The sequence below is a fragment of the Sorex fumeus genome, unplaced genomic scaffold (genome assembly GCF_029834395.1).
Source record: "Sorex fumeus unplaced genomic scaffold, SorFum_2.1 ptg000028l, whole genome shotgun sequence".
Lineage (NCBI taxonomy): Eukaryota > Metazoa > Chordata > Mammalia > Eulipotyphla > Soricidae > Sorex > Sorex fumeus.
The window spans coordinates 15987290-16011163 of NW_026606085.1; the positions used below are offsets into that span (position 1 = coordinate 15987290).

The 23874-nt window shown below is 43.4% G+C and overlaps 2 protein-coding genes across 2 annotated transcripts; both read right to left on the reverse strand.

The window, feature by feature from the left end:
- Positions 1 to 1523: 1523 nt before the first annotated feature.
- LOC130024384 (olfactory receptor 147-like) lies at positions 1524 to 2453 on the reverse strand. Its single transcript, XM_056115109.1, has one exon. The coding sequence runs from the start codon at positions 2451 to 2453 to the stop codon at positions 1524 to 1526; it is 930 nt and encodes a 309-aa protein (XP_055971084.1).
- A 14357-nt stretch (positions 2454 to 16810) lies between these two features.
- On the reverse strand, positions 16811 to 17755 carry LOC130024447 (olfactory receptor 4D5). The gene has a single exon (XM_056115198.1). The coding sequence runs from the start codon at positions 17753 to 17755 to the stop codon at positions 16811 to 16813; it is 945 nt and encodes a 314-aa protein (XP_055971173.1).
- Positions 17756 to 23874: the final 6119 nt, after the last annotated feature.

Consider the following 23874-nt stretch of genomic DNA (forward strand, 5'->3'; position numbering starts at 1 on the left):
TGGCAAGCTCCCTGCAGCGTATTCAATATGCCAAAAGCAGTAACAACAAGTCTCACAATGGAGACATTACTGGTACCCACTTGAGCAAATCGATGAACAACAGGAGGACAGTGCTGCAGTGCATTCTTTGAAAAACACTAAGAATGAAAAGCTATCGTCCAGGAGAAAAGAAAAGATGTGTGTGTGATAATAATTTATATTCAGAATGCATGAAGAAATGTCAAATTTCTAGAATAACATAACTCAGGTATATTCTGAGAACCAAGAGACAGTCTGGTCTCTGTGATGTGTGGGATGATCTCTCTCATATGTGGGATATAAAGAAACATTGCAGGAGAATAACCAAGGATCAAAGACAAAGAACCTAAGGACTGAGTTTAGAGAACTGAGCTTAACTGGGGTGGGGCCAGGAGTGGCCACCAGGGCAACAGTGAGGGAAGTGGACCCTTGGATAGAGAGTTTGGTGTTGGAACATTGTGAGCATAAAACTTTCTCATGCACAGTACTGTAAATCACAGTAGCACTGCAGCATTGTCCTCCTGTTGTTCATCGATTTGCTCAAGCGGGCACAGTAACATCTCCATAGTGAGACTTGTTACTGTTTTTGGCATATCGAACAGCTCCTATAGGATATTTGCTCAGTTGCTATGTACTGATTGTGTCATTTGTACCACGTAAACCTCTGAGACAAAGGGAATATGGGATGACTAAGAGGAAATGCTAGACTTCAAGGTCTATTCCTGCTTATTCAAATGGGTCCTAACCTCAGTGTCCCATATTTAGGGACTAAAAAGGAGATTCAGGAGCAGAGAAACATCTCCCTACAGTTAATTTCTTTGAGGTAAGAAAGGCGTCTCCCAAGACAAAACCCCAGTCATACTCAAAATAGCCCATTCTCCTTCCACAAACTCAACAGGCTTTCAAAAGTTGCTCCTCCACCCAGCCACATGAGTGGATGAATGACTAAATCATTCATTCACCAAAATTGACAACACCGTGAAAAAGCTTCAAAGAAACTTTAGATCTGCCCAAATCAAAACTATTACAATCTCACCACTTGGGGATGGGTCCAAACTTGAGCATGCCATTAATTATTCCTACTTAAAACTTTCTAATCTGTGAAAATCAGCAGGAAACACCAAATGAACATTTCCCCTACATTTTGTGACAGGATGGGGGACTACTCTTTTTTTTTCTTTTTGGGTCACATCTGGCGACTCTCAGGGGTAACAACTGGCTCAGCACTCAGGAATTACTCCTGGCAGTGGTCGGAGGATCATATGGGATGCTGGGAATTGAACCCAGGTCGATCGTGTGCAAGGCAAATGCCCTACCCATTGTACTATTGCTCTAGCCCCAGGACTACTCTTTTCTTGAAAAATTATTGATGCAATTACCTCAACTCCCTTATTCTTGAAATCATTTGTATTTTCATATAGATATCTTTCTAATCTCTCCATAGTTCTATACACCATCGGCTCCCTTATCAGAATATGGAATCTAAACACTGACAATACTCCTATTTAGAACACCCATTTCTTCAAAGTCCTACTCAGTGCCATTTGGACATCCTTGTTCCTCAAGCTGTAGATGAAGGGATTCATCATCGGCCCCACAATGGTATAAAAAACTGTGGATATTTTCTCTTGACCAAGAGACCCAGCAGGAGAAGGCATAAGGTACATGAACGTAGCTGATCCAAAAAAGAGAGAGACTGCAATTATGTGGGAGCTGCAGGTACTGAAGGCTTTGGATCTGCTCCCCGTAGAACGCATGTGGAGGATGTTGAAGAGGATCAAAGTATAAGACAGAGAGATGGTGAGACTGGGCACTATGATATTGATACCCACCACAATGAAGACTACCAGCTCATTGACATGAGTGCTGCTACAGGAAAGACGAAGGAGAGGAGGTATGTCACACATGTAGTGGTTGATGATGTTGTCGTCACAGAAGGAGACTCTCAGCATGGACACTGTGTGGGCCATGGCACCCAGAAAGCCCATCATATATGTACCCGCCATCAGCATGAGACAGACCTGACTGGACATGATGACCCTGTAAAGCAGTGGCTTGCAGATGGCTACGTACCGGTCATAAGCCATGGACGTCAAGAGATAGCACTCATCGATAACAAAGAAGCAGAAGAAAAAGAGCTGAACCATGCACTCGGCGTACGGGATGGAGTTTACTGTTAGAAAACTAACCAGCATTTTGGGAGTTATGACCGAGGAGTAGCAGAGGTCAACCAAGGAAAGGTTGAAGAGAAAGTAGTACATGGGGGTGTGCAGGTGGGGGTTGAGCCCAATGAGGACAAGTAATCCCAGGTTCCCCACCATGGTTGCCACATAGATTCCTAAGAAAATGAAGAAGAGAGGCAGCTGCAGTTCTGGCTGTTGTGTAAGACCCAGGAGGATAAACTCAGTCACTAAGGAGTCATTTGCTGAGGCCATTCTGCTTTAAGATTTATCTCTTGAGAAAGGACAAGAGGTTAATGCTCCAATGAGTTCCCAGCTCTAACAGTGAGACTGAGTTACTCAATGAGAAGGAAATTCAGCCCAGTCTACTGAGCATATTTCTTTCTCTGCTACACAAAAGCCTGAGGAAGCCTTTACAGGTATTTATCAGAACACTAAAGAGCAAGTTCTGTAGGGATCAAGTTCAAGAGCCCTGTGGACCACTCCTGACTCTACTGGCATCTCAGTTCCCTTTCGGTGTGGAAGGTCCAAAAGGCTAGCAATGGTCAATGACTAATGCCCATGTTTGTAGAGAGGAGATGAGGCATTTCTAGAAGTCCTTGGCTCTCACAGATGAGTTCTGGAAGAAGGAAAGGAGACACAAGAATTCCACACTCATCCTTCTGCATTTAGTTCAATGCTTGATTGTATGAGTCTTCCCCTTGGCCCCTGCTCACCGATTGGCAGTTTTAGAGCTGAGCTGTCCCAAACAAAGATGACTCTTCTTGTTGTATGTGAGGTTTGGGTGAGATCTGGACTGAGAGCTTAGTGCCCCAGGCTCCGGGAATTCAAGAGTGACAGAGTATGATTTCTGGTGGTGGCCCAGCGTGTCCTCTCTAGCCTCAGACAGAGAAACTAGCTTGTGCCAGTGCTAAAAGACCCGTCTGCTAGGCTGGCCCAAGGGGTTTTATGAACTGGGAAATCCTGGGACCTGATTAAAGCTGTTAAATTAGACATGTTTACCCTCTGTTTTCCCCAGAGAACAGACATTAAAACGAAAAGGAATCATTTACCCTGTGGCACTGATGGCCTCAAATATAATAGCACTAATTTTTAGGAAGTACACTGGTTGGCACTCATCCTGGTTTATTGCCAAATAGCAAATCAGGTGAACCTCCCTATGTCACAGAACCTATTCATTTGTTTCTCTTCCCACAACATAGATACACAGAGTCATGCACACACATACATGGACATCTAAATTCTGAACGAGTATGGAATTTTGCCTGTTTCCTGATGTGTTCTCTTTTCTCTTCTCTCTCTCTTTTCCTCTCTCTCTCTCTCTCTCTCTCTCTCTCTCTTTCTCTCATTCTCTTCTCCCTCGCCCTTCTGCAACATGGTAATACCTGCCAGAAATAGTAGGTACTCAATAAATATTTGTTTCACAATAAAAGGGGACTGAGAATTCCAATCCTCCATCTTTCCTTGGACTATAGTAGGAAGCAGAATTCTTGTCCCCTAAGCAAAGACACATGTAGTGTCAAGATTTTCCTTAGTACACCTGAGTGTGTGGACTAAGAAGAACATCAGTAAGGTAGGTAAAGGTCACATTTGAACTCATTAGGCCACCTAAGTGCACTCTAGAGCAAAGTTCAGAGAAAGAATGTCCCCCACTGATAATGTCTCCCACTGAAAATGCACCCCCAGCTTGCAGAAAGGCCCCAACATCCCTCCTAGGGATTATAGTGAAGACTTGGATTTAGAGGTAGATTTGGGTCAATACAGAAAACACGCAAAAGAAAAATTCAAAGTGAAGTCACCATGAGAGACCATTAGGAGACATTTAAGACTTATTTTAAGTAAAGTTTTCAAATAAAGTGCAGACTTAAAGGGATTAGCGTCGGTGCCAGGAGGATGGACTGGAGCCTGAAGGTGTCTTCTCCTTTGGAAGGTATTAAAATAGTCAAAGATGGGCTCTAAATTCCCTGAATGAATAGTGCTACTATTTCCAGGTAGCGCACATGCAAAAGACATTGTAAGTACCCCAAAGTTCTAAACAATACTAGCCTAGGTCTCTGCATAAATTATGATGTTATGACCAACAGAAATCAGAGTTAAAACATTCATGGAATTGTGCACTGACTGACGAGATAATACAGCAAGCAGGGCACCTGCCTTGCACACAACTAACCTGGGTTCAAACCCTGGCATAACATGTGGTCCTCCAAGCATAGCCAGAATGGATTCCTGAGCACAGAGACAGAAGTAAACCCTGAACACAATCAGGTGGGTCAAGAGGAAAGGGAGAGGAAGGGGAGAAGAGGGAAGGGAAAGAGTGCACATTTTATTTTGCAGTGCCAGACATACCTCCAAATAGAAATGTACTTGTCCAATGGAGCTTCATAAATGAAGGAGAAAATATGGCATTGGAGAGAAAGGCAGGGCTCATTTCCACCACATCATGGGATGAGAGAAAGGAAAGAGGAAAAGCAGAAGGTGAAAGGGGCAAATAAGGAAATCCATCATCTGGGTATTTTATACTTAAAACAAGTTTAAGTCCAATTGCTACTAAAATAAGTTCCAGTGATTGCTCTCAAAGTCCTCAAAATTACTGGTAACAAAATTCCTTAGGACAAATTTAAAAAGGTGCTCCTTAAGGTAGTTGGGCCACAGTGGTACAGAGGCCCTCGGAGATTCGATAAGACACAGTTTCTACATGTCCAACGACAGATCCGTAGGTCATAAAGACATGGTATGTGCATACAGTGGAATACTACGCAGCTGTTAGGAATGACTAAATCACGCAACTCACTGAAACATGGATGGAACCGGAAGATATAATGAAGTAAATGAAGTAAGCCAGAAGAAGGACACACATGCGATGATATCATTTATATGTGGTGTTTAGAATAACTGAATGAGGGAATGTAATGGTTTAAAGGAGGGGTGCCTAGATCACTCTTGACCTTACAGTATAGGAAAGAGAAGGAAAGAAATAGAGTGGAGGGGACAGGGAGAAGAGACAGATGAGAAGCAATGAGGGTCAGGGATCAAGGAGATTCAGGTATATCCGTGGTGTTAAGGAATGATATAGTTAAATATCCAAACCAAGAGGTCAACAACACTGAAAGCATGAGACCCAAACTTTTTTTTAAATTTTTATTAGTGAAACACCATGAGGTACAATTGTAGACTTACAAATTTTTTGCTTGGGTTTCAGTTATACAATGATCGAATACCCATCCCTCCACCAGTGCCCATTCTCCACCATCACCAGTCCCAGTATCCCTCCCACCTCCCTTCCCCCCATCCCACCTTACCACTGTGGCAGGGCATTCCCTTTTGTTATCTCTCTCCTTTTGAGTGCTGTGGTTTGCAAAAGAGACATTGAGTGGCAATCTTGTTCAGACTATAGTCTACTCTCATTACGCATTTCTCATCCTGAGGGGAACCTCCCAACACCCTTTATTTTGTGCTCCCTTTTCTATCTGAGCTGCCTTTTCCCCTAGCATGTGCGGCTGTCCTCAAAGCCAGGGAGTAATCCTCCTGGTATTTATCTCGGCTATTCTTGGGTGTTAGTCTCCTATTTTGTTACTTTATCTCCCCATATGAATGTAATCTTTCTGTGTCTATCCCTCTCTTTCTGACTCATTTCACTTAGCATGATACTTTCCATGTAGTACTACTTGTATGTAAATTTCATGACTTCATCCTTTCTGACAGCTACATAGTATTCCATTGTGTAGATGTACCAAAGCTTCTTTTTTTTTCCCTTTATTTTATTTTATTTTTTTTAAAGTTGTAGATTTACAATTTTTTGTGCTTTGGTTTCAGTTATACAATGATCAGATACCCATCCCTCCACCAGTGCCCATTTTCCACCACCATGGATAATATCCCTCCCACCCCCATCCCCCCCCCATCCCCCCTGTCTCTGTGGCAGGGCAATCCCCTGTGTTCTCTCTTTCCTTTTGGGTGTTGTGGTCTGCAAAAGAGGCATTGAGTGGCAAACATGTTCAGTCCATAGTCTACTTTCGACATGCATCTCCCCTCCTGGGAGGATCCTCCAAACATACTTTATTTGGTGCTCCCTTCTCTATCTGAACTGCCCTTTCCTCTAGGATACCTGGCTGGCCTCTAAGTTATGGAGTAATCCTCCTGGTGCTGATCTCAGCTATTCTTGGGTATTAATCTCATATTTTGTTACTTTATATCCCCCAGATGAATGCAATCTTTCTATGTCTGTCCCTCTCTTTCTGACTCATTTCGCTTAGCATGATACTTTCCATATTGTACCACTTGTATGTAAATTTCATGACTTCATCTTTTCTAAGAGCTACATAGTACTCCATTGTGTAGATGTACCAAAGTTTCTTTAACCAGTCATCTGTTCTTGGGCATTCAGGTTTCTTCCAGTTTCTGGCTATTGTAAAGAGTGCTGCAATGAACAAACAAGTGCAGATGTCACTTCGACTATACATTTTTGCCTCTCTGGGATATATTCCCAGGAGTGGTATTGCTGGGTCAAATGGGAGCTCAATTTCTAATTTTTTGAGAATCGTCCATACTGTTTTCCAGAAGGGCTGAACCAGTGGACATTCCCACCAACAGTGAAGGAGTGTCCCTTTCTCGCCACATCCACGCCAGCATCGGTTGCTTTTGTTCTTTTGAATGTGGGCCAGTCTCTGAGGTGTGAGATGGTATCTCATTGTGGTTTTGATCTGCATCTCCCTGATGATTAATGATGTAGAGCATTTTCTCATGTGCTTTTTTGCCATTCGGATTTCTTCTTTGAGAAAGTTTCTGTTCATTTCATTGCCCCATTTTTGGATGGGGTTGGATGTTTTCTTCTTGTGGAGTTTAACCAGTATTCTGTATATCCTGGATATCAACCCCTTGTCAGATGTGTATTCGGTGAATATCCTTTCCCATTCTGTAGACTGTCTTTGTATTTTGGTCACCGTTTCTTTGGAGGTGCAGAAGCTTCTTAGTTTAAGATAGTCCCATTTATCTATCTCTGTTTTCACTTGCTCGGCCAGTGGCGTGGCATCTTTGAAGATACCATTAGCTTCAATGTCATGGAGGGTTTTGCCAACTTTATCTTCAATGTACCTTATGGTTTCTGGTCTGATGTTGAGGTCTTTAATCCATTTTGATCTTACTTTTGTACATGGTGTTAGGCAGAGTTCTGAGCCTATTTTTTTGCATGTAGCCGTCCAGTGATGCCAACACAATTTATTAAAGAGGCTTTCCTTACTCCACTTCACATTACTTGCACCTTTATCAAAGATTAGATGAGCATATGATTGAGGGGAGATGTCAGTGTATTCAACCCTGTTCCATTGGTCTGCAGTTCTGCCTTTGTTCCAGTACCATGCTGTTTTAATTATTACTGCTTTGTAGTACAGTTTGAAGTTCGGGAGGTTGATTCCTCCCATTTTCTTTTTCCCAAGAATTGCTTTAGCTATTCGTGGGGGCTTATTGTTCCATATAAATTTCAAGAGTGTTTGCTCCATTTCTTTGAAGAATGTCATGGGTATCCTTATAGGGATTGCATTGAATTTATACAATGCTTTTGGCAGTATTGCCATTTTGACAATGTTAAGTCTCCCGACCCATGAGCAGGGGATATTTTTCCATTTCCTCATGTCCTCTTTTATTTCCTGAAGTAGCGTTTTGTAGTTTTCTTTGTACAGGTCCTTTACTTCCTTAGTTAAGCTGATTCCTAGGTACTTGATTTTCTGGGGCACAATTGTGAATGGGATTGTTTTTTTCATGTTGCTTTCTTCTCTCTCACTGTTTGCGTATAGGAAAGCCATGGACTTTTGGGTATTGATTTTATAACCTGCAACTTTACTATACGAGTCTATTGTTTCTAGGAGTTTTACCAAAGCTTCTTTAACCAGTCATCTGTTCTTGGGCACTCAGGTTTTTTCCAGATTCTAGCTATTGTAAACAGTGCTGCAAGAACAGATAACTGCAGATGTCGCTTCGACTATAATTTTTTGCCTCTCCGGGGTATATACCCAGGAGTGGAATTGCTGGGTCAAATGGGAGCTCAATTTCTGGTTTTTTGAGAATCGTCCATACTATTTTCCAGAAGGGCTGAACCAGTCGACATTCCCACCAGCAGTGAAGGAGGGTCCCTTTCTCGCCACATCCACGCCAGCACTGGTCGCTTTTGTTCTTTTGGATGTGGGCCAGTCTCTGTGGTGTGAAATGATATCTCATTGTTGTTTTGATCTGCATCTCCCTGATGATTAATGATGTAGAGAATTTTCTCATGTGTCTTTTAGCCATTCGAATTTCATCTTTGATGAAGTTTCTGTTCATTTCGTCGCCCCATTTTCTGATAGGGTTGGATGTTTTCTGCTTGTGGAGTTCAACCAGTACTTTGTATATCCTTGATATCAACCCCTTGTCGGATGTGTATTTGGTGAATATCCATTCCAATTCTGTGTACTGTCTTTGTATTTTGGTCACTGTTTCTTTTGAGGTGCAGAAGTTTCTTAGTTTAAGATAGTCCCATTTGTCTATCTCTGTTTTCACTTGCTTAGCCAGTGGCGTGACATCATTGAGGACACCATTAGCTTCAATGTCATGGAGGGTTTTGCCGGCTTTGTCTTCAATGTACCTTACGGATTCCAGTCTGATGTTGAGGTCTTTAATCCATTTTGATCTTACTTTTGTACATGGTGTTAGGCAGAGATCTGAGCCCATTTTTTTGCATGTAGCCGTCCAGTTTTTCCAGCACCATTTGTTAAAAAGGCTTTCCTTACTCCACTTCACATTTCTTGCTCCTTTATTAAAGATTAGGTGATCATATGTTTGGGGGGAGATGTCAGTATATTCAACTCTGTTCCATTGGTCTGCTGTTCTGCTTTTGTTCCAGTACCATGCTGTTTAATTATTACTGCTTTGTAGTAGAGTTTGAAGTTAGGGAGGTTGATTCCTCCCATTTTCTTTTTCCCAAGAATTGCTTTAGCTATACGTGGGGGCTTATTGTTCCATATAAATTTCAGGAGTGTTTGCTCCAGTTCTTTGAAGAATGTCATGGATATCCTAATAGGGATTGCGTTGAATTTGTACAGTGCTTTGGGAAGTATTGCCATTTTGACAATGTTAATCCTCCCGATCCATGAACAGGGAATCCCGATAGCATCCTCCAAACTTTAACAAATTTTTCCATTTCCTTGTGTCCTCTTTTATTTACTGAAGCAGCGTTTTGTATTTTTCTTTCTAAGGTCCTTTACTTCTTTAGTTAAGCTAATTCCTAGGTAGTTGAACTTCTGGGGCACAGTTGTGAACGGGATTGTTTTCTTCATGTCATTTTCTTCTCTCTCACTATTTGCATATAGGAAAGCCATGGACTTTTGGGTATTGATTTTATAGCCTGCAACTTTACTATACAGATCTATTGTTTCTAGGAGTTTCTTGGTAGAGGTTTAAGGGTTCTCTAAGTATAGTATCATATCATCTGCGAATAGTGAGAGCTTGATTTCTTCCTCTCCTACTTGGATGCCCTTAATATCTTTTTCTTGTCTAATCGCTATTGCAAGTACTTCCAGTACTATATTGAACGGTAATGGAAAGAGTGGGCATCCTTGTCTGGTCCCTGATCTTAAGGGGAAGGCTCTTAGTTTATCCCCATTGAGGATGATGCTTGCTGTAGGCTTGTGGTAGATGGCTTTAACTATATTGAAGAAAGTCCCCTCTATCCCCAATTTAGCGAGGGTTTTCATCATAAACGGGTGCTGGATCTTGTCAAATGCTTTCTCTGCATCTATTTATATGATCATATGATTTTTATCTTTTCTTTTGTTGATATGATGGATTATGTTGATTGATTTTTGAATGTTAAACCATCCTTGTATCCCCGGGATGAATTCCACTTGGTCATGTTGTATGATCTTTTTGATGAATTGTTAAATTCTATTTGCTAGTATTTTGTTGAGAATCTTCGCATCCGTGTTCATCGGGGATATAGGCCTGTAGTTCTCTTTTTTGTGGTGAGACCCAAACTTTAACAAATGAAATTCAATAGGAGCCTGTCAGGATGTCAGGCTGGGGGTGAGGGTGGAAACTCAAATATGAATAACTTTGTAATTCACAGTGCTTTAATAAAATTGTTAAAGAAATAAATTTAAAAAACATGGTTTCTATGAATAGCTTAGAACTCTGATTAGGTGGTACCTACAAATATTTCTTTCTAGATTATATTATATCAAGTCACACTGCGAGAACTTTCTGACAGTGTTCCAAGCAAGAGCTAAAATCTTTCACCTTTAAGATGACTTAGTATTGTCAAGGGCAAATGTAACATACAGAGATTCTGAGCTCTGACACTGGCAAACTCTTACAAGCTTCTTTCCTCCCTCCTAGGTAATCATCATCACAGTTCAATCCACTCTGAAAGTATGCCCAGCGGTCACCCTCCATTGAGATGGACGATAGCATCCTTCACACCTTCCTGACTTTCTTCAATCACCCAAGATATGGACTAACTTGCCAAAGCCAGCGATACTTTAAGCTTTACATTATACTATGTCATTGTGAAAATATGGGGGGCACACATGTATTTTCACTAGATGTATTTTTAATTTGATGGATTATGTGACACTTAAATTCTGGCTACTGTTTTTCTAATGTAAATATATAACAGATTATATGTTATACTGCACTCATATAATTATATAAGTCTCCTGCCCCTGTGCCTGGTTGTCCTCACCGGGGCCCCTTGGAGGGGGGAGCGTTGAGTTTTTCTCCCTCCGCCCCTGCCCCGACCAGAGCCCCAGCAGCTGAGGACTTCAGGAGCCAGCCACGGCCATGCTGGGACCACTCTCCACAGTCCGGATGGGCCTCATGCATGAAAGAACTGGCAGAGGAACCCAGGAAAGTGGGTCCCGGGGCTGAAGTCTCCAAGCCTACTCGGATTGGGACTGGGCCTTCTCCAACCAGACCCCCCATCTTCCAGTAGGTAGGTATCACACCCACCAGCTGCCACCAGTGCCAGGTTGGTCCCATCAATGGCCAAGACACAGAGACTATAAAACCAGCTCCTGGAAGCGCGTGGCCGCATTTGCGGTCGCATGACATCTTATTATTTCATTTATTCCTTTGGAGAACTTGGCAGGCTACCAAAAGTATCCTGCCCGCACGGCAGAGTCTGGCAAACTTCCCGTGTGGTACTCAATATGCCAAATACCAGTAACAATGATGGGTTCTCATTCTCCTAAACCTGAAAGAGCATTGAAATGGCTCTTTTAAAATCTCAGGGCTAGGAAGAAGGAGAGGTTACTGGTGCCTGCTCGAGGAAATCAACAAATAACAGGATGATTGTGATCGTGATTATATTATATTACTCATATAATAATATAAATATCAGATACTGACTTTACAGAAATGCGGGCTGTAATTCTCTTTAAGACACAAATGTCATTGCCATTGGTTCAGTCATGGAAAATATTCCCAATCCCACAAGGCATGGATAGACAACATCTGGCAAATTTGGTACGAGGAGGCTGGCATAGATTTAACTGGCTGGCACAGATTGGCAATGAACTAGCACTAAGTGGCACATGTTGGCTGGCACTGACAGGTAGTTTGGCAGGAATTGGGACATGCTGACACATGCCAGAACTGGGTGGCATGAGTTGGAACCGAGTAGCTTGGGATTTCATGCACTGCACGGGTGGGCACTGACCTGGGTGGCAAGGGATAGCAAAGATCTGGTGTAGTCTAGTACTGACTGGCACAAGATGATGCAGACTCACACAAGCTGGCATTATCTTATATTGATCAGCAGTTTGGCATTAATTGGCATAGACTGGTGCTGCATTGACTCATATGACCACAGACTGGTACAAGCTGAAATGTATTGTCATGGACTGGCAACATCTGGAATTGACAAGCACAGGTTGGCATTTGCTGGCAATGACTGGAATGGGTTGTCATTGCCTGCATGGACTTGTATGGGCTAGCTCTAGCATGAGGTGGCATAGGATAGCATAAATGAGCACTGACAGTGGTTGGCATTGCCTGGAACAAGATGCCATCAATTCATATGAACTAGAATAGTATAGACTGGCACTGATTGGCATTTGTTGGAACTGACTGGCATGTGCCCATGTTAACTGACACTAGATGGCAGATGCTAACATTGACACATGTTGGTGTGGTTTGGCATGTTGGTACAAGCTGACACAATTTAGCAAAGATTGACACAGGTTGATACAGGCTGCTTTATGTTGAAACTGATTAGGATAAGCTGAATACTGGAATCAGATGGCATATGATAGCACCTATTGGATGGAATGGCATCAGCTGGCACAGGTTGACACTACAACCCACTAACATGGGTTGGTAGTGACTGACATGACCCATGAGTTGGTATCAACTTGCATGAGTTGTAGCAACTGGCATTGATTGGCACTGGCTGGAACTGACTGGCACTGGCTGGCATCCCCCAGCATGCACTGGCACTGGTTGGTATGTGTTGTCATGGACTAGCATGCACTGGAGTTTCCTGGCATGGATTGGCACTGCCTGCTTTATGTTTTCACTGACTAACCCAGGTCAGCAGACGCTGGCTAGCATAAGTTGTTATGGGTTGGCACTGACTGGCACAAGCTGACACTGACATGTTAGGATAAACTTGCAGAGTTGGCACCAACTAGCATGGATTGGTATGGGTTGCTATAAATTGGTACTGGATGGCAGACTGGCACAAGTTTGCATAAGCTGGCTTGGGTTGGTATGGACGGGCAGGCTGGCTAGGGTTGGCATAAACTAGAATAGTTGGCAAATGATGGCAGTGATTTTCATAGATTGGTATATACTGGCTCAGACTGAAATGTGGCATAAATTGCTGTGGGCTAATACAGGTTAGCACTGGCACAAGTTGGCACCAACTGACAGTTTGCCATCAGCTGGTACCTGTTGACATAGACACAGACTGGTACTGTTTGTACGAATTGGCAGTGATGCTGGTTGGCACCCCATGGCACAGGTTCACATGGACCAACACAAGATGACACTAGGCTAGTATGGATTTGTATGGATTGGCATTATCTATCAGACTGGCACAAACTGGCATCAAAAGACATATGCATATGTGAACTAAAATGGCAATTCTGGCACGGGTTATCTCAACTAGCGTGAGCTGGAATGGGTGGATACTGACTGACACTGACCACCAGGGGTGGCATTGATTATGATGGATTGTCAACTACCACAGCTTGGTATGGACTAAGAAGTTGTGATTGACTGGCACTGACTGGCATGAGCTACCATAGGCCTCATTAAGGAACTGCTGTAGCTGACATGGCCAATGGAGAATCAAAGCACCATCTTAGTGTGTAAGTCATGTAATTGGGATTTGGAATAAATACTCTTGAAAGAAGAGTTGAATGTATAGAAGGCCTCTTTTTTATTAAAGATTAGTAAATACAACTCTCAGAAAATGACTGTTGCACTGACTGTAGCTGGGGTGATAGGTAAAAGTGAAAAAGGAGAAGAACATTCTAGTGACAGCAAGGAATGTATACAGACTTCAGGATGAGAACGCCAGTGTAAGCAGGTGATGCAAGAAGAAGAAGAATGAGGGGCTGGGCTAACCAATGCAAGACTGTGTGGCTCACTCTTCCTTTTAGTCAACAAAGCAGCATCTCCAGGGGATGAAGCAAGAGCATGATCAGATCATATTTTGTTCGTATTTGTTTTGGTTTATTGGGGGCCTCAAAAGCAGTGCTCAGGAGATCCGGGGGCCCCACTGCAAGTCTTAACCCAATAATGAGTACAAGTTGTCACCTTTCTTCTCTTGCAAGACCTTCTGCTCTTCTGCACGCGCACACACACACACACACACACACACACACACTGGCTTCGCAGCTCACAAGAACCATTTGGTCACACAGATGAAACTTAGCTGCAAATAATAAATCATGGGCCAGAGCCATAGTACACAGGTAGGGTGTTTGTCTTGCACGTGGCCAACCCGGGCTCAATCCCCAGCATCCTATATGTTTCCCCGGTCACTGTCAGGAGTAATTCCTGAGTGCAGGCCAGGGATATCCTGGCAGGCATAGGAAAGGTGAGTAACCCCATTTCTGGCCAGCCAGTTGAGAATGGGAAGAACCTGAAATCACTGACTTTGAATTCACATAGAATAAATGACCTGGAAGTAGGTTTAGCACTTTCAGGTCAATCACGAGTTCTAATTTCCAGCTGACACCAGTTCCCACTGGATCACCTAAGTGCCTCTCAGTGAGCACTGGAGAAGTAAGGATTCTTGAGGAACAATATGAAGAAGGTGAAAATAATTTGCTCACTGCATTCCCTATTTTGCTGTCCACCAGGTGGCCCTTGACCACAGCCCTCCTCCTTCTCAAAGGACCGCAGCCAGGCAGGCTACCTGAACAACTCACCTTTTCTACCAGTCTCAATCTCTCTGGATGTCTCAACCTCCTTGAATTCCAACGCCTACAGGAGTGATTCAAGTCCTGGTTCAGACCTGCAGAAGTCACTTTCTCCTGGGACACCTTTCTTCTCTTGCAAGACCTTCTGCTCTTCTGCTCACACACACACTGGCTTCACAGCTCACAAGAGCCATTCGGTCACACAGATGAAATTTAGCTGCAAACAATAAATCATGGGCAGAGCCATAGTACACAGATAGGGTGTTTGCCTTGCATGTAGCCAACCCAGGCTCAATCCCCAGCATCCCATATGTTTCCCTGGTCACTGTCAGGAGTAATTCCTGAGTGCAGAGCCAGTAGTAAACCCTGAGCCTGATATAACCCAAAAAAGGAAAAAAAAAAACACAACAAATCATTAAATGTTCTCCTTAAAACATGCATTGATTAAGCTTTATATCCCAAAGGCTTCACTGCAAGGCTTATAAACACACATATAAATAAGACAGGAATTTTGTATTTTGAGTCTTCTGACCTCTTGCGCGTCACCGTCATGAAATCTGGTAGACAAGAGAAAAGAAATTTCTAGCTTCCCCCTCTATCCCTTTTGCACACCTGAGTCTAGGCCTGAACACAGAGTGTCACCTGGGGGACATTTTTGTCAGAGAGGGAGGGGGAAGAAATCACAAGCAGAAATCCATGGCAGAGGCCCATGACACCCCTGAGAGCAGGGAGACAGAGGGACCTGCACAGACAGGGGGCCTCATGAACAAGGTGCCCTCTGGGGTGTCCCAGAACCACCTGGTCTGTGGCCATAGTGACGCCCAAGAGGACAGGGCAGTGAGGCGAAGGGTGGGCTGAGGCGACCTTCTAGCTCCTCACTGAACCCAAGAGCATCTGCTCTCAGGAGGGGCAGACAGTGCCGGAGCTGACATGATGAAACTCTGTGAGGTGAAGAAGCTGGTCAGGGAGAATGTGCAAGGGATGGCACAGGGTGGTCTACACCCCAGACCACACACCAGGGCACTGCTCAGTCCTGGCCAGAGAGACCAGACCACGAACCAAGAGGCCAGGTCCTCAGAGACACCCAGGGGCAGACTCACTCACATGCCCAGTCACCTGGGAAGAACATGGCTGAAGCCAACCATGAGGCAGTGAGCAGTGACCCGGAGCCCCCAGTCACTGCTTCTCCATGCTGCAACCCCCTGTAGAGGAGACCTCAGACCTCTGAGGGGCGCACTATTGTCTGAAAACAATGACTGTTTACCCACTTAAAGAAACTGTTTGAAGGGACCAGTGCAATAGTACAGCAGCGAGGGCATTTACCTTGTATGCATACGACCCAGGTTTGATTCCCGGCATCCCATATGGTTCCCTGAGCACCACCAGGAATGATTCCTTAAGTACAGAGCCATTAGTGGCCCCTGAGCACTGTCAGGTGTGACCTCATCTCCAAAAAAGAGACTTAGGGGTGGAGCAATAGCACAGTGGCCAACCTTGCGGCCAACCCGGATTCGATTCCCAGCATCCCATATGGTCTCCCAAGCACCGCCAGGAATAATTTCTGAGTGCAAAGCCAGGAGTAACCCCTGAGCATCGCTGGCTGTGACCCAAAAAGCTAAATAAATAAATAAATAAGAGAGACTTATTTATACACAAGGAAAAAAAGCATACTTAGGCACCCCTAAACTTTAACTATCCTTCCTACTATTCAGCAGGTTAATACTTGTGAAGAAAAATCTTATGGGTTATGGAAAAATAAAGAGGCTTTGCTGCATCTGCTCATCTCACTTTACATCAACATGTGGTCCCGGGACAAGTTCAGGGCATGAGGAAAGACAAGAAGACTCGTCTTTATACTCTGATTCTGAAACCCTCTTCCTGCCGCAGAAGTCATTCTAAACATCTCGGGTTTGCTCTAACCCCATCTCCTAGTTCCCCTTTTCTCCTCCCCTAAGCCTCTTGCCTCTTTGAGTCTGACTCATGCTTCTATATAACAGGACCACGTGCCTCACCAGTACTTCGGTGAAGTTCAAGTTCAAGCTCATTTCCTTTTCTAGCTTGGCATAAAGTTCAGGACACCAGAACTTCACAGAGGTCGGGAACAGGAGAGCAGCGGCTCAGGCCTGCAGTGCTCAGGCCTCCTGACGGAGGTAGGCATCCGGCAGCACCTCTCCGGTTGGTTCTCGCAATGCTGCCTGTGCCCGCGGCGGCCGCTGCTCAGTGCTCCAGGGCTGTGAGCACATCCTTCTGCCTCCTCCACAGCCTCTTCATGGCCATGATCACGTCCTTGTTCCGCAGGGTGTAGATGGCCGGATTCAGCATGGGCGTGACCATCGTGTAGAGCACAGACACAGCCTTGTCCATAGGGAAAGTTCGAAAGGGCCGTGCATAGATGTAGATGCAAGGCACAAAGATGATGGTGACCACGGCCAGGTGGGAGGCGCAGGTGGAGAGGGCCTTGCTGCGGGCCTCCCACGAGTGGCTGCGGAGCATGAGCAGCAGGGCCGTGTAGGAGCCCAGCAGCACCAGGAAGCACATGAGCGTCACCAGGCCGTTGTTGGACACCATCAGCAGCTCCAGGGCAAAGGTGTCCGTGCAGGCCAACTTGATCAGCTGGGGCACATCGCAGTAGAAGTTGTCCAGCTTGTCTGGCCCACAGAAGGGCAAGTGGACCGTGAGTCCGATCTGCACGATGGAGTGGACGAACCCCCCGACCCAGGAGGCTGCCATGAGGAGCCCACACACCGTCCGGTTCATGATAAGCATGTAGCGCAGGGGCTGGGAGATGGCCACGTAGCGGTCGTATGCCATAACGGTCAGCAGGAAGATCTTGATGCCACCGATGAAGTGGAAGAAGAAGAGCTGGGTGAGACAGCCCCCGAAGGAAATGACGGGGCTGCCCGAGAGCAAGTCCGCCAGCATCCGAGGCGCTGTGATGGTGGAGTAGCAGAAGTCCAGGAAGGAGAGATTGCCCAAAAGGAAGTACATAGTGGTGTGCAGGCGCGGCTCGGATGCGACAATGGCCACGATGAGGAGATTTCCCGTGACCGTCATAAGGTAGACAACGGAGAAGAGAACAAAGAAGAGCAGCCGAAGCTCCCATACTTGAGACAGCCCAAGAAGGACAAAGCCAGTGACCTGTGAAGAATTCACCGGGTTCATCTGCCTGGTGAGAACCTGCTGGGGAAGTGGACACACTCGTCATGGCTCCACAAGCCTCTCGGAAACCATCTATATCTCCTTCCCTCCATGTCAGGCCAAGTCGCTCCTACCTCGTTCACCAAGAGAGAAGGTGGTGAGTGGCTCCTAGGGAGCTCAGAACTCAGGACAGCACCAATGCCATTCAGAGCTGAATTGGGGTCAGAACAACTAAGCTACCAGGGCTACCAGGGAGAGCACTTAGAAAAATAATGTCAGGGCCGGAGCGATAGCACAGCGGGTAGGGCATTTGCTCTGCACACAGCCAACCTGGGTTAGATGCCCAAGCATCCTATATGGTCCCCTGAGCACTGCCAGGAGTGATTCCTGAGTGCAGATTCAGGAGTGACCCCTGAGCATCGCTGGATGTGACCCTCCCCCCCCCCCCAAAAAAAGTAAAGAAAAGAAAGAAAAATAATGTCATGGAAGAGCTCTGCTTGCTGGCACATTATTTTAGGTGAAAAGATGAGGCAAGAATTGCTTTGTAGGGGCTGGAGCGATAGCACAGTGGGTAGGGAGTTTGCCTTGCACGCAGCTGACCTGGGTTCAATTCTCAGCATCCCATATGGTCCCCTGAGCACCGCCAGGAGTGATTCCTGAGTGCATGAGCCAGGAGTAACCCCTGTGCATTGCCGGGTGTGACCCAAAAAGAAAAAAAAAGAAAAAAAAACTGCTTTGTAAATGAAGAATAAACTTAAATGAGATAGAGGTCTCTAAAAGAGATAGAGAGCTATTGGGGATTGGGGTGGGGGTGGGGTCCTGCTTAGAAGACCAAGGAGATATGAGACCTCAAAGCCTGGCTTGTCCTTTCTCTCAGGATTCTCTTGGTAGGCTCAAGAACTGCGGGAGGTGCTCAACAACTGTAACTGGTGCTAACACTATAGAAAAGGGCATTGACTCAACCTAGCATGGGTGGGCCCAAAGATCTACACACCATGGCTTTGACACCCATGCAAAGTTAACATGTGATATGAATAGCTTAGTTGTTCTGAACCCAATCTGTATCGTGTGAGCAAATTATGCCTTCTTTGGGTTTTTTTCATCACAAAATGAAAATCAAAACATCTTGGAGGGTTGGTTTAGGCATAAAATTCAATTGTTGGGGCTGAAGCAATAGTACAGTAGTTAGGGCATTTGCCTTACACACAGCCGACCTGGGTTCAATCCCCGGCATCCCATAAGGTCCCCCAAGCACCACCAGGAGAAATTCCTGAGCTCAGAGCCAGGAGTAACCCCTGAGTATCGCTGGGTATGACCCGACAGAAAATTAAATTGTAGAGAGAGTGACATCAGCCTAAAGCCTAGAAGAGCACCAGAGAGCAATAATGTTAGATTAATGCCTGCTGCATCTTGAAGGGCAAAACATATCTTAACCATTAGAAATAGAGTAGGATGGGAAGAACAGGTTTAAGAAATATATGTGGAGACAATGAACAGGAAGTGAAACCTTGGTAGGGTCACCACGTCCTGCTTGAAACAGAAATGATGGCAAGAGAACATACTGGAAAAGCGCTCTGAAGGCAAATAGTGACCTCAGCTCCAGACAACATCAGATTAAGTAGTTCTAACTTCCTATCACCTGTCTTAGAAAAGCCACAAATCTTTTTCTCTTAACCTTTCTGGGTAACTAACAGTTACTCATTCATTTTATTGGGGTAATGTAGGCTTTAATTTACAAGGTTATGAATATTTTATGGGCACAATGCCACACCTCCTAAGAATATATGCTCCAACCTTACAGCTTGGAGCGGAGTGTGAGAGAATCAGACAGTCACACGGCTTGGTTGTAGCACTTGTAGCACTTGACCATTCCATCTAAATAATGACTCAAAATTTGCAAGTTGGGGACAATGGAGATAGCTCAGTGGGCTAGGGGAAAACTGAAAATTTCCTAGGTTACTAGTATTATATATATGTAAACTTATTATATAATTACCCTATTGAAATGAAAGTGTATGTTTAAAAAAAAAGTCATAGAGGCCAGAACAATAGTACAGCAGGTAGAGTGTTTGCCTGGAGAAAGCCAACATGAGTTTGATACCCAGCATTCATAGGGTCCCCGAAACAGTGCTAGGACTAATTTCTAAGTGCAGACCCAGGAGTCACCCTGAGCATCACTGGGTATGACCCCACAACCAAAAACTTAAAAATTAAAAAAATAAAAACCATAATCTAACAATTATTCTGATTCCTCATCACGGAAGTGCAAAGACCCTCCAGAAAGAAAGACCTTAGGCTCTAGCAGAGTCACCCGGAGGTGACACCTGGCAGGCATAGAGTCTACCTAGGACTAGCGCAGTTCAGTTCCAGCTCTGCACCACATGCATCCTGCAGGTTAGTTCAGGGTCAAACAACCCAAGCAAATGAGAAAAACCCTAAGAAATACATGAAACAGCTTTTGGTTCACTTACCAGGAATGTCCCCTTCAAGACTCCACAACAGTCTGAAGATATATACATTCGGGTCAACATGTTTACAACAGAAAATCCTTCAAGGAGCCCCTGAGAGGGGTGGGGGAATGGAAAGGAGCTAGTTTTAGTGCAAAGGGATTACTGACAGAGCCAGAGGAAAACAGCGGTTTGGGACAGGCAAACGCTCTCCAAGCCGGATGTCTGCAGGGACCATGCCCAGGACCAGACACAGAAGGGCAATGCAAAAGAACCATCCCCAAAGGATAAATTAACAGCTCTCCCTTTAGCTGGAAGCATCTCTGTACCATACCACCACCCAGGAATTCAAACAGCACTATTTACCTCCAAAGTTCTATTTTCCTACCTGTATGCCTCAGTCTACTTAGAGCCTAAGTTACCATGCAGATCAAAGATTTTAAATCAAGAAACACACTAGTGGGAAGATGCGCTGGGCATGAGAATTCAAGTGAACTGCTTCCAAACAGCACCTCAATCATTCTTGTTAAGGACTTGAAAGGCTTTTGTACTTATGACAATATTTTATGCACTTAGTTAAGTAAAATTATATCTGGCACAAAATCCTCAAAAGCGTGTAAATTTGCTGAATGATCATTGCACAGTGATATTTGAAAAATTATTCTGAGATATTATGAGGTATCTAATATAACCACTCTAACCTCCAAACAATGTTCATTTTAACCTGTTTCAGTTAAATTTTCTAAAAATCTAATTTTAGTGTATTTTAACTATTGACGATAATCCTCTCTTAAAAATTCTTCTATGACTTTTCATAGTGATCCTCATGCCCTATTCTTAGTTCACATTCACTGTGTGTTGGTTTTTTATCTTTATTTTTCTTATGTGAGTCATCATTTGTAAGTCATCATTTAAAAACAAAAGTTTCTATGTATAGCAGCACATTTATACATATAAATGCATCTGTATGTGCAAATAGACCATTGGCAGTCATACATTTAAGCATATCTACATGTTAATATGTTACAATTTTAGTGTTCTTGGGTGTGTTAAGACCACTTTTTTATTTGAAAACTTTTTCTATTGTTATTTCTTCTTTTAGAAAGATATCTCCCATTCCAATATTCTATATCATTTAGATTTTATTCTAATTTTTGTTAATTCATTTAGTTTCCACCGTTTAGATCTGTAGTATGGAATTTTCTTGAGTCAATATTTTTGAATCTTAAAAAGATTTCCAAACTCTATAATGTGACTTATCTTTTTGCTATTGGTTTGTAATATTTCATCACATAGTATATGGGGTATGTATATTCATATCTATATTGACTTGTTACAAAAGTGATGACTTGAATATATTGAAAGTTTTGTCAAATCATTAATATAATCTAGTTTTACTTCTTTTACTTTACTTGCTTAAAATAATTTATGGGGGCAGGAGTGGGTAGGGCATTTGCTTTGCACGTGACCAACAAGGTTCAATCCCCAGCACCCCATTAGTTTCCTTTAGCTTGCCAGGAGTAATCCCTGAGCACTTCCAGGAGTGGTCCCTCAAAAAAAAAGTAAAATAATTTGTGCATATTTTACCTATGTGGAATTAGCCATATATCCATAAAAAACATTACACAATGGTGACAGTATGCATCTGCCTTTTATTTTAGCTTTTCTCTTTGTTTTGTCAAAAGCACTTTATTATTAGATTACTAAATATTCTTTATGGTTTGGGGGGTATTTTACTTCATTTTCTTGAGATCACTGATATGTTCTAATTGGATCAAATTATATAAATAAATTATTTCATACAAATACTCTCATATTCTTGGATAAAATTCTCTGTGCTATTGTTGAGCTTCTTTGGTGCAAGTTTAAGAATTTCACACCTACATTCGTGAGTGATGTCAGCTTTTAAAGTTTGCTTTTCATGCTGCCTTGGTAAGCTTTGATATCAGGATTATTCCTAAAGAACTGGGACCATAGTCTGGGAAATTTACCGCATGATTCATTTTACAGAACTCACTAGGGTTAGGAATTGTTTGGGAAAATTTTCCTTATAACATTCATCTTTATAATCTTCGGTTTTGAATTCCTCTGAGTTGATACTGATTTTTTTTTTTTACTGAACTTGGTCCACTTCACTAAATTTCTCAAGATTATAAAGTTCCAAGCCAGAGCAATAGTACAGTGGGTAGGGCACTTGCCTTGCACATGGCAAACCCGGGTTCAATCCCTGGCATCTTATATGGTCCTTCAAGCACAGCCAGGAGTATTTCCTGAGTGCAGAGCCAGGAGTAGCCCCTGAGCATTGCTGGATGTGACCCAAAAAGCAAATAAATAAATAAATCAAAGTAGCTGCTCTTTAAAAAAATAAAAATTACAAAGCTGTTTTAATACTTTTTAAAATCAGCATTTTTTCTTTTTAAATGAACCATTTAAAATCGGGAGCACCTGGGGTGACGCCTGGCAATGACTGGCCCGAGGTACCATAGAGCAATGCTGGGGGTAATGCAGGCTCGGGCACGGAATTCGGGCCATCCGGTGGCAGCTCTATCAGTGAGTCCTATCCCTGGCTTCTCTTTTTTTAATAGCTAATGTTTTTTGTTATCAGAGCCTGGCAGGAGAGAGGAATAGTGAATCAATGTGACTTTATAAAGAAATATAGTTGAGGAATAACAAATGCCCAAAGACATCAGAAACTGAGAACTGGTCTTCAGTAAGAAGTTCCCACCGGGAGTACTGGACATAGAGAAGGTCACTGGGAAAATGGTGGAGAGAAATGGATACTGGTAGAGAGTGTGGTGCTAGAATGTCTTATATATGAAATTCTGACCAATAACATTTTTGTAAATCACAGGGCCTAAAATTAAATATATCTGCACAAAAATATAGAATAAAAATTATATATATATATATATATATATATATATATATATATATATAGGGCCAGAGCGACAGTACAGCATTTGCCTTGGATGCAATTGATCCTGGTTCAATCCCTGAGCACCACCAGGAGCCATTCCTAAGAGCAGAGCCAGGAGCATGTCCAGCTGTGGTCTAAAAACAAAATGTAGGGGGCTGGAACAACAGCACAGTGGGTAGGTCATTTGCCTTGCATACGGCCGACTCAGGTTCAAGTTCCAGCATCCCATTTGGTCCCCCAAGCGCCAGGAGTAATTCCTGAGTGCAATGGCCTGAAGTAACCCCTGTGCATTGCCAGGTGTGACCCAAAAAGCAAAAATAGATAAATAAATAAAAATGTATTTTTGATGTGTATGTATGATATTGTTAACTCAGTGACTAGAGATCTAATAAAGTTAACTCAGTGACTAGAGAAAGATATATAGCCTTAAATATTAGCATATTAAAAATATTTAATTACCCTAAGAAATTCCACAGAATACATGCAATAAAAAATGTAATGTAAAAAGGAAAATAGTGCACAGCTGGTAGGGCGTTTGCCTTGCACACGGTCGACCCGGGTTCAATTCCCAGCATCCCATATGGTCCTCTGAGCACTTCCAGGAGTAAGTCCTGAGTGCAGAGTCAGGAGTAACTCCTGAGCATCACCAGGTGTGACCCAAAAAGAAAAAAAAAAAGGAAAATAGTGGAGGTAAAGCCTAAGCAGAAAAATACACTAAAAAGATTTTCAAGTGACTATATACCTCAAGCCAATTTACAAAGGTGATTCTGGAAGAAATA